The 12,270-nt window shown below is 36.8% G+C and overlaps 1 protein-coding gene across 1 annotated transcript in view; it reads right to left on the minus strand.

Moving 5' to 3' along the window:
* LOC123554849 (uncharacterized) overlaps positions 1-12,270 on the minus strand; it is a 42,703-nt gene that overhangs the window by 11,337 nt on the left and 19,096 nt on the right. The window contains exons 2-3 of the mRNA XM_045345210.2: positions 8,207-8,366; positions 957-1,108 (exon numbers count right to left, since the gene is read on the minus strand). Coding sequence (XP_045201145.2) covers positions 957-1,108; positions 8,207-8,366 — 312 coding nt within the window. The remainder of the gene's footprint in view (positions 1-956; positions 1,109-8,206; positions 8,367-12,270) is intronic.

A 12,270-nucleotide genomic window follows, 5' to 3' on the forward strand; every position in this document is an offset into this window, starting at 1 on the left:
AAACTATGCATGTGGTTCAAATCTGAAGCCTGTACCTTCAAAAATATGAAAGAAGGTCGGTCACTAGATCAATGTCAAGGTCAAAGTTTTTTTCGGTACATAAAACTATGCATGTGGTCCAAATTTGAAGGCTGTAGCTTGAGAAATGTGAAAGTAGGTCACTAGGTCAAAATAAAGGTCAACTTTCATTTCGGAACATGAAACTATGCAAGTGGTCCAAATTTGAAGCCTGTACCTTCAAAAATGTGAAAGTAGGTCACTAGGTCAATGTCAAGGTCAAAGTTTTTCCGGTGCACAAAACTATGCATGTGGTCCAAATTTGAAGGCTGTAGCTACAGAAATGTGGAAGTAGGTCACTAGGTCAAAATCAAAGTCAACTCAAGTCAAGGTTCATCTTGCCACTCAAAACTATACATGTGGTCCAAATTTGAATATTGTAGGTTATTGACAAGAAGATTTTAAAAGCTTTTCCCTATATAAGTCTATATGAACCGTGTGACCCCCGGGGCGGGGCCATATTTGACCCCAGAGGGATAATCTGAACACTCTTGGTAGAGGACCACTAGATGATGCTTCATACCAAATAGCAAAGCCCTAGGCCCTGTTGTTTAGAACAAGAAGATTTTCAAAGTTTTTCCCTATATAAATCTATGTAAATTATAAAAATAAACAAAGGGCCATTACTCACTCAAAAATTGTTGAACCAGTCTGATTTTCAGGGGGACACAACTAGGGTACCAATACATCATTCTGACAAAGTTTTGTCAAAATCCCCCTGGTAGTTTCTGAGGAGATGTGATAACGAGAAATTGTTAACGGACGGAAGGACGGACGGAAGGACGACGGAGCACGGACGCAGAGTGATTTGAATAGCCCACCATCTGATGATGGTGGGCTAAAAATACATGGAAGTATATTCATTGATACGGATCGTACTAAATGTCCTATAGTAATACCTGACATAGAGTTGCAATATCCTTCAAGTCCTCCGAACTGGTCAAACGCCTCAAGACTTTTCAACATGACTGCCGTGTCCCCGGAAGTCATCAGATCTGGACAAGTCTTTACGTAATCCAATACACACTTCATGGCTGCTTTCCCTTCCTTGCTGTAGGACAGGTTGAAAATCTGTTTCAGTTATTTCACATTTAACATGTTTGATAACTCCGTAAAACTTTGGCAGATTTGTTAAAATAGACAAGTTTGTTTTCAAAAGAAAAAAAGATAACCTGTGTCCTATTAGCGTAAATAATCACCCGTCTGAGTAGGGAATTTCACGATAATTACTACATGTTAAATTTCTTTGATGTTCCCCTAACTTTTCAGCTCTAGCTCAAACAGAACGATTCTAAGCAAATGTAAGAGATGATCAAGCAAGGACACAACAGGCCATGTTTAATGACGATCTGTCTAATAGTTCATGAGAAGAATATAACAAGAGCTCCGCCAAGCAGTGCAATATACACCCGAAGGGTTATATCAGAGGAAGATGGAAACAAAAAAAAAACAACAGAATTTTAAGATTTTTCTTGGTAGGAGGCGTGGGAGATGTGTGTATGGGAGAGGTTGGGGGGGGGGAGCATGGGGCAAGAAACTAAATGACTTTTTCCTTTCTTTTAAGTGTGTGTGTGGGAGGTGTGTGTGGGGGGTGGGGGGGGGGGGGGGGGGAGGGTAAGCAGGTTATGTGTGTGTGATAGCGGTGACAGGATGCTAAAGAATAAGAAAGTAAATTACATTTTGTGGGGGATGAGGGTGGTAATGGTGGTTGGTGGAGGAATGTTGCAGGAAACAAAAAGGCAAGAAACTAAATGAAAAACATTTTTTGCAGGCGTGCGTGTGTGTGTGTGTGTACGTGTGTGTGTGTACGTGCATGCGTGTGTGTGTGCGGTTGTGGTGACAGGGTACTAAAGATTAAGAAACTGAATGATAATTGGGATAAGGGGGATGGCGTAGGTTGGTGGGAGGGGTGGGCGTAATGTAGATTGTTGCAATCTGCACACTGTCTCATCACCACCTCCCTATACTCAAAGTTTCAATTCAATACCTTTAATACTTTTTAAGTTATGTTCTGGACACAAAAATATGATGGGCGGATTTGACCTTGACCTCTGACCTACCACCCTGGTTCATGCACTCTGCACATTGTAACATTGCAACCTATCTACATCTCCAGTTCCAGTTTGACGTTAATACCTTGAACGGTTATTTAGTTATGCGCCGGACACAAAATATGATGGACAGTTTTGACCTTTTAGCTCAGTTTGTGACCTTGACCTATGACCTACAGGGCCGGTTCAAGCGCTCAGCATATCGTCATATCACCATCTACCTATATGCCAAGCGTAAAGTCAATACTTTTAATGGTTATAAAGTTATATTCCGTATATTAATGATGATGGAAGGACAGACAGACGGACGGAGACAGACGTACGCGCCATCACATAATAAAATTTGTTGCATTAAAGACTTGAAAAGTGCATGTTATGCCCGGCGACGTCATACATCATACTGCTTTCATGACGTTCTTTACGTCACTTCTAAAATGCCCTAGGTGGCTTACTTAAAATCATTGTACCTCTTGAAATAGAGAAAATAATTTCTTCAAATTTTCTGTTTTGAAGGGTAAAAGAATGTTCTTTATGAATCTTTTGCTATCTAAATTTTGATTTTTTGTCACTAATACAGGTTTTCTCATGGAATGGCCCATCAAGTAAAACGAGTTAACTAAGTTTTCAATACTTTCCCCTAGTGATCAGTTTCTCACTTGGCTTAATTTCTTAAATATCGACTGAAAAATCTATGAAAACTTTAAATACTTGAAAGCATTAGTGTGATAAAGTTTAATTCAGATCAGCTGGAAAATGTTACTTTCTAGAGAGTTAGTAAGGTGTTACCATAATATGACCTAGTGACATAGTTTGTGACCATTAAACTAGATTTCATAAATTTAGGGAAAACATTCATACAAAGATTCATGATGTTCAAGTTGAAAATGTGTTCGCACGAGTGTTACCAAGGTGCTTCTATGATCCGACCTAGTGGCCTAGTTTGTGACTAGGAAACCCAGTTTCATTCCTCACCTACATTTCATCAAGACATACATTCCGACCAAGATTTATGCAGATAAGGTAGAAAACCGCGGGATCTATAGTGCTATTAAAGTTTTATTTTCCTATTAGTGGCCTATTATTGATTCCAGATAAATAAGTTTTTTACACGTCCGACACATTCTGACCAAGTTTCATTAAAAGTAGACCAGAATTTGACCTCTATGTTAATAACAGGAAAATTGTTGACGACACACGGTCACCACACTGGTTATTCGGGTACCTACTCGTGTGAGCGATACCGCCCTCGTGTGATTTATGTACATGTTGGTGAACAGGAAATTCACACCTTTAACAGGTTATTATACCGTATTTAACTGAAGATTTGAAAAGTTTTAGTATTGAATGTGTAAGAACATACCTTAACTATATCCATGTAAAATATCTATCTAATATAATCTGAATAACTGTGAAAAAAATACGTTTTTTGCTGCGAAAATGAAGATATTTTAAGGCGATGGTATATATTTTCACGATTGATGGTATTATTTCGGATTATATGAGGAAATTTTTGCTAGGAAAATGAAAAGCAGTCATTCTATGTGATAGCCGTTACTTTCATTTCACAAAAAACTGGAATCACAGTAAAATTAGATCGATTTTTTCGGAGACAGTGTGTAGAAAAAAAGATACCTCTGACGATTTTACCATGGTACATCCTCGTTGTTTCTGTCAATCGAGCGGATACCGTCCTCGTTATTGAAATGAGCATTACATTGAGGCAGACCCATTTTCTAATTTAGCGATAACATGCAACGACCAGCCAAGATAAAGATAAAACTTTGGTCTTTTATGCCCTCCAGCTACTGGAAGCAGCCTATCCGGAGAAAAACTTCTCACATCGCTTCAAATTCGCTATCAACTTAGTATCAAGATCCATCTACACAGACACATTCTTATGTGTATTTTCAATTGAATATTGCTTCCGTACATTTTGTCTTGTTATTTAAGTTGTTAAGGGGTATAAAATGTTCATAGCAAAAACAAAATTAAATTTGTTCAGAAATTCTATGTTTCTTGTCGAATATTTTATTGCGATCGACCCATGTTTCTAAGCTTCGTTTTGAGGAATAAAGCCAGTAATTCGGCCGAAAAGTAGTCGAAAGAAGCCGGTAGTAAACAGATCCTTATTTCTCCATGTTTTGTTTTTTCGAAAATTCGTATGACACAAGTGCTTTAACCACACATTTTACTGCAAGAATACATCATGCTTGCATGAAATGAGATGGTTTATGTTTATAGGCCTACACTCCACACTGCAAGTTTTGCGGATCGAAACCGAAAGTAGGGGTTTATTGTGCGGACATGAGCATATTTTAGGGTAACAGACCACAACTGACTGGTATTTTACTAGGAACTATTACACTCCCTCTTTATTTTCATCGTTATTTTAAGTTATGATAGAACTTCCATGAAAAATAGGTGTTGGAAAAAGTGATGTTCTATTAAATTTAAGATAGGTAAAGAGGACATGAAGTTTAGCAGGTTTGCAGGTTTGTCGAACAATTCAAGCATCGAGAAATTTGCTTATTATCAAAATGTTGAAAATCAGAGCTAAAAGGATGGGAAATGAAATAAAAGAAAACGAAAACGACGAAAAATTTTGGTGAACTGGGTCCACCCTATGCTTGCTCTGGGTAACTTTTGTACATCATTTCAAAGTTATTACAGCTCGTCTGATACTTAAACTTTAACAAAATATCATCTTACCTGTCTTATCGTCTGTTGCTAATTCTGTATTGCAAATGGTGATTATGAATCTAAGGGGAGTAAGTTAAAGTATAAACAAACCAATCTGCTCTTATATTGTGCCTTTGTATTGTGCCTTTGTAGATTACAAGAAAGCGTTTGATTCTGTCGATCGTGTGTGTTTATGGAATGAATTGCTGCAGCATAACATTGATGACAAAGTCTTTGAGGCTAAATATGCAATATATGATAAAGCCAAATCTTGTGTAAAGAGTAGCCAAGGTCTATCAATTTTCTTCGTTATAGCTCACTCTAATGTACGACAAGGTGAAAATTTATCATCGATCTTATTTTCTGTTTTCTTGAATGATTCACTCTCACGTATGCCTATTTTTTTTCAGGACTAGTGGAATTATCAAACAATGTAAAGGACCTGCTAGATGATATTTCAGAAATGTTTTCAAGTTATTTTTGTTACTTTATTCCAATAAAACTAAGGTTGTTATTTTTTCACGTGTAAAAATGTGAAATAGGCCTACCTTTTATTATAATAACGCGGCACTTGAAGTAGCAGATGACTTCAGTTATCTAGGAATTTAATTTAACAACAATGGTTACATCAATAAAGCTAAAATGTATTTGGTTGACCAAGCTAAAAAAAATATGTATGCTCTATTGAAAAAAATGTAGGAAGTTGCAGCTTAGTATTGATTTACAATTACGTTTATTTGAGTCTGTGGTTCAAACATTATGGATCAGATGTATGGGGTTGTGGTGATGTTAGCATTGTTAAAAGTTTTCAGCTTAATTTTTTTTTAAATGGTACTGAAGGTTAAAAAAGTCAAAACCTAATGTCATGTTTTTTGGCGAGCTTGGTTTATTACCAATAGATGTTATAATTAGAAATAGAATATTGAACTACTGATGTACAATTATTAATGGTAAACAAAAAAAAAAAAAAAAAAAAAAAAAAAAAAAAAAAAAAAACTGTATACTTTACAGTTTCATGTAGAGACTCCATCAGAAAATGTAAATTATTGTTCTTGGATTTCATATGTAAAAGAACTTTAAGAGCAACTTGGATTTGCTGAATACTGGTTGAATCAATCATTTTCACCAGTGTATTTCCGCGGTATTGTACAACAGAGGTTGAAGGCCAGTTTATTCAATCTTGGAATGAAAAAAACTTTGCAAATTTCCAGAAAATGTTTGTGTTACAGAATATTTATAACAACCTTTGAGTTTGAAAATTAGTTTAAAGTTTTTTCCAACAATCTCGCAATATCCATGTGTCATTTCCGATGTAGGAACAATCTGTTACAAGCTGAAAGAGGGATATTTTTGAATATTGGGCACAATAACAGGACTTGCTATCTGTGTGATAATACATCTTTAGGAGATGAATTTCATTACATTATAGAATGTCCGTACTTAAATTTAGACAGAGTAAAATATATACCAAATGACTTTCAACAGTCAAATGTAATGTCATTTCAACGTTTATTTCATAGTAATGATAGTACTCTTCTTTTTAAGTTAGCATTGTTTGTACAGAAAATACTTCAATTGTTTTGGGATAAATAGGTTTTTGTCACTAGCAGTTATCTGCTGGCCAGTTAAAACACTGTTTTCAAACCTTGTTAATTCTATTTATCTTTTAGCTTACAAAATATTTGTATCAGATCTATTTTTGACCGTTAAATACTGTTTTATTTTATGTAGGCCCTTTAAGGGGTTTGTTTTGTTAAATTTGTTGTTATTATAATACTGATGCCCGTATAGGTCCAGTTATAAATAAAATCTTGAAATCTTGAATCTCACAGATTTCCTCCCTTGACGTACATTCAATGTTTACAACCGCTGTGAGGAGTTTGTGAACAAACATTAAAAAGAGATTGGATCTGATAACCAGACTTCCCTATCTGCTTCTTTTTCTTCAGTTAGTCACCTGTAAGACACTTATACAGTAGTGTATATTGTATGCACTTGTAAATAAATCGCATAATTAGCACGAACTTATATAATGGAGGGTGCACCTATAATAACAAGATACGATAAAAGGCAGATTTATGAAGCCGCAGCCTCTCCCTATACGAATACATGCCCAGAGAGAGGGTCCGATTTCCCTTTCAGGAAAAAAAAGGAGGTCAGTCTTAACATAAGCACATTTGCACGGTGCGACGACAAGTTTGGTCGCTTTCATAATGAGCCTGGAGGAGAAAAAGAATAACTCCAAGTAGGCAAGATGATAGAATGTGTAGAATAGAGGGTGGGTGTGAGTGAAGATTTGATATTGGTGAAATACTGCTAACTCACTTCTTTACATTTCTAATGTTAACATTCTAATCAGATAGATCTACTAAAGGCCGGGTTTCACATTTCCAGTTCTTATTTCCAGATCCTCAAGGCGATTACCTTTAATTGCATTCATTTAAGTGTACCATATTGCGGAAGTAATTGCTACGGGGAGTTTTATAAATGTTCATTGACATAACGAGGACGGTACCCATGTGCAAACGGGTAGGTATCATTGTTTATTTTCATCCATCGTCAGAGGTACCATCAAAAACAGCGACAGGATGCATATAATTGAAATTTTATCAACAAAAATAACTTGCAGGTACACGAGCCATTCGTTTTGTAGTTGAGTATGCATAGTTTTACTAAGGAGAGTGCCAAATTCAGTTATCTCAACTTCGAACAAAGAAAAATACGTCTCAAAACGTCAAATTACATGAATTTCGTTACATTTCTTCAAATTTTGTTGTCATATCAATATTATTGAGGACTGATATTTTCACCAGTGCGAATTAATGCATTTCCTCGGACGATTATGTCTTTAAAATGTACAACATGCTTAAATATGTGTAATACGTTGGTATTGTTTTTATATACCCTATACAACCTACATGTATATAAATCACACGAGGGCGGTATCGCTCACTCGAGTAGGTACCCGAATAACCAGTGTGGTCACTGTGGAATCTTCATAGCTCACCTTGAATACTTGTGCACAGGCTGGTTAAATATGGATAAGGGTAAGGGCCTAAGGGAAAGGGAAGTAAGAGTGTATATACAAAAAAAAAACAGGAAACAAAACCAAGAAATAAAAGAAATTAAAACTAACATTTTTGGGATGGGGGCTGGGTTATGAGGAAGGGGTTTGGAGGTGTGTGTGGGGGTGGGGGTGGGGGGGGGGTAGGGGGGTGAGTAAAGTTGTAAAATAAAAAAAATGTACAGAAACACTAGAAGCCAAAAGTAATCAAATGTCTGGGGATAGGGAAGTTTTATTCAGTTATGCTAAGTAATTACTCAAAATTGATCTTGCTAAGAATTGTTAACAAGATACAGACGTCACGGGTATAGTAACAGCTCTTTGCCGTGCTTAGTACATTTGAACATATCTTTACCTGCACATAATTGTCATCATTGCATTGGGATCATTCGGATCCATGGAGCTAGCTGCGTTACTCATAAACATGGAGTATCCCATTACACATTGTGTAAAGCCCTGGCTTTTTCCGACATCTTGGGCACATCCGGCCTCTGCTACACGAGGAAGACAGATAACTGAAAATATGCATTTTAAATATTTGTTTAATGTTATTTCATATCAGATAGCATTCCTACAACTTTTGTCCTCTTTGCCCTCAAAAGAAAACGTGTCGGGAACCAAGACAGATAAATTTGTATAAAAATGAATAAGAAGCTTCATCAACGTTGCTAATCAACTCGTCAAGTCGAAGCAAAATCCATCACAACGGCGAACGTTCGAGCACTTACATCAAATATTTCCATTTTTTCTTATTTTACTAAAAGGGGCACATACTCATGCTTGGTTAAGTTGATCTGCAGTTCGCAATTCGCAATTCCCGATTTTTAAAGTACAGTCTGGTCAGTAAGTACTGCGCTGTGAACTGCGGACTAGAATCTGGGAATCGAATTACAAACTCTAAACTGGTCTGCATGTCCCGATTCGAACTGCAAACTTCAAACTGATCTGAATTTCGCGATTCGGAATTCAAAGTGCATTTCATAATTCGAAGGTCATATCCTGGGAATCGAATTGCAAACTGTAAACTGGTCTGCAGTTCTCGATTCGAACTGCAAACTTCAAACTGGTCTGAATTTCGCGATTCGAAATTCAAAGTACAGTCTGATTAAATACTGCGCTGTAAACTGCGGACTAGAATGTCTTTCATAATTCGAAGGTCATAGCCTGGGAATCGCATTGCAAACTGTAAACAGGTCTGCAGTTCCCGATTCAAATCGCAAACATCAAACTGGTCTGCAGTTTGCGATTCGAAATTCAAAGTGCAATCTGGTCAGCACTGCGTTGTGAACTTTGAACTAGAATGCAGTTGACAGTTCGAAGGTCAAAGGTTGGGAATCGAATTGCAACTGCAGACCAGTCGCACTTCGAATTTCAAAACTACACACTTGTCTGCAGTTCGCGATTCAAGCCAATTGCCAATCAACGGCAGAATATTTACATATAGCTGAACCTGCACTGGGCACAGTACTTAGTAAATGGTTGCTTAAAAAAATTGACAATCTGCTAATAAATGCAACAATCTACTAAGTATTGTGCAGACCAGTTTGATGTTTGAATCGACTGGTCTGCAGTTTGCAATTCGATTCGCGAGTTGTATTTTCTTCCGTAAGCCTGGTGAATGACTTCCTCACATAAATAATTCTACACTACAAACGAGGCTCTAACCACATCAGGGAGGGACAAAAGATTTGAAGGCAGTGACATTAATCATTCGACCGCGGCGGCGCTTTGGCGAGGGTTAATAGTACGATAATATAATTCTTTGATTTAATGCGCCGGATACTTTTTGAGTCAACGTCTTTTCACTTAAAGAATAAATTGTGGTTATATGTTAAGTTATTATCTAGATAAAACGAGTGGGGCTGAATTTTACAAATTTTGTTGTTGTTTTTTTTCTTGTGTGATTTGATTCAATGTGGAATACATTATTTTGTAAAAATACAACAATCTGGTTGTTCTTATAATTCTTTGACATGATTTTCTTTTTTCTTTTCAATTTTCTCTCGAACTCGATGACAATATGTAAATTGCAAAACTGGAGAACAGAAGCATGATTCTGATACTTTATGGCAAAATCATAAATAAAACAATATTTAGTTAATGATCTTACTAACTGGGGAGAGCTTTTTGTAGATGGATCAAGGTTAAGACCTGACAGCTTCCACGTAGGAATGATCTAGACTGGATCTTTTATTGAGTATATGGTACACTTCAGCATAAGAACAAGTCCCTTACATTCGTTACAAATGTCATTACATTTTGCAACGAATATATGATAAAAAGAGTAGGCCAGTCCATTGCAAAAGCATCATTGTAACAAATTAATCAATATAAATTACTGAAAATCTGTCATAAATTGTCCCTAACTGATCTATGAGTTATGATGATTTGGCCGGTCCAGTATCGATCAATTTGTCTGCTATACTTTAGTATAATAGATCTATAACTTTCTGGATCACGGTGCTGCGTGTATTACATGAATGATAACTACTATGCAGCTTCTTTAAACATATTAATAAAATGTTGCTAATGTAATAGATAAATGTTAATGGAGCGGCGACAACAAGTTAGATTATTTTCTGGATGGTTGTGAAGCCATTTAGCAGGCCCCTAATGAAGGGGGTCTACTTCATCAGTGATTTTCTAATCTCATAGTGAGGTTAGAACTATTTTGGCACTTCCATTTACGGGTTGCAATTTGTTTCCTTGATTAATATAACCGCTGACACATTCTGTATAATTCTGGGGACAGGCAGTGAATATCAGGTCAGGGCTAATTGGCCGACAGGGTTAAGCTAAGATTTACATTGTAATGAAATTGTCAGTAGCAATAGCGAAAACATGAAACTAGCTGTAGCAGAATTCACAGTAGCAGAAGCAGTAGCAGTATCAGCAGTAGCAAAAGCGTGGAATTGGCAGTAGCAGCAGTAGCAATAGCAACAAGAGGACCATGATGGTCCTGAATCGCTCACCTATCTCCACATGACCCAGTGTTCAACTGAGTATGACATCGTTATTTCTATTATTTGACATAGTGACCTAGTTTTTGAGCACATGTGACCTAGATATCATCAATAAAAAATTCTGACCAATTTTCATGAAGATCCATTGAAAAACATGGCCTCTAGAGAGGTCACAAGGTTTTTCTATTATTTGACCTAATGACCTAGTTTTTGAAGGCACGTGACCCACTTTTAAACTTGACCTAGATATCATCAAGGTGAACATTCTCACCAATTTTCATGAAGATCTCGTGAAAAATATGGCCTCTAGAGAGGTCACAAGGTTTTTCTATTTTTCGACCTACTGACCTAGTTTTTGACCGCACATGACCCAGTTACGAACCTGACCTAGATATCATCAAGATGAACATTCTCATCAATTTTCATGAAGATCCATTGAGAAATATGGCCTCTAGAGAGGTCACAAGGTTTTTTCTATTTTTAGACCTACTGACCTAGTTTTTGACCCCACATGACCCAGTTTTGAACCTGACTTAGATATCATCAAGATGAACATTCTGACCAATATTCATGAAGATCTCATGAAAAATATGGCCTCTAGAGAGGTCACAAGGTTTTTCTATTTTTAGATCTACTGACCTAGTTTTTAACCCCACGTAACCCAGTTTTGAACTTGACCTAGATATCTTCAAGGTAAACATTTTGACCAATTTTCATGAAGATCCATTGAAAAATATCGCCTCTAGAGAGGTCACAAGGTTTTCCTATTTTTAGACCTACTGACCTAGTTTTTGACCGCACATGACCCAGTTTCAAACTCGACCTAGATATCATCAAGGTGAACATTCTGACCAATTTTCATGAAGATCCATTGAGAAATATGGCCATTAGAGAGGTCACAAGGTTTTTCTATTTTTAGATCTACTGACCTAGTTTTTGACCCCACATGACCCAGTTTCGAACTTGACCTAGATATCATCAAGGTGAACATTCTGACCAATATTCATGAAGATCTCATGAAAAATATGGCCTCTAGAGAGGTCACAAGGTTTTTCTATTTTTAGATCTACTGACCTAGTTTTTAACCCCACGTGACCCAGTTTCGAACTTGACCTAGATATCATCAAGATGAACATTCTGACCAATTTTCATGAAGACGCATCGAGAAATATGGCCTCTAGAGAGGTCACAAGGTTTTTCTATTTTTAGACCTAATGACCTAGTTTTTGACCCTACGTGACCCAGTTTCGAACTTGACCTAGATATCATCAAGATAAACATTCTGACCAATATTCATGAAGATCTCATGAAAAATATGGCCTCTAGAGAGGTCACAAGGTTTTTCTATTTTTAGACCTACTGACCTAGTTTTGACCCCACGTGACCCAGTTTCGAACTTGACCTAGATATCATCAAGGTGAACATTCTGACCAATTTTCATGAAGATCTTGTGAAA

The sequence above is a fragment of the Mercenaria mercenaria genome, chromosome 7 (assembly GCF_021730395.1).
Source record: "Mercenaria mercenaria strain notata chromosome 7, MADL_Memer_1, whole genome shotgun sequence".
Lineage (NCBI taxonomy): Eukaryota > Metazoa > Mollusca > Bivalvia > Venerida > Veneridae > Mercenaria > Mercenaria mercenaria.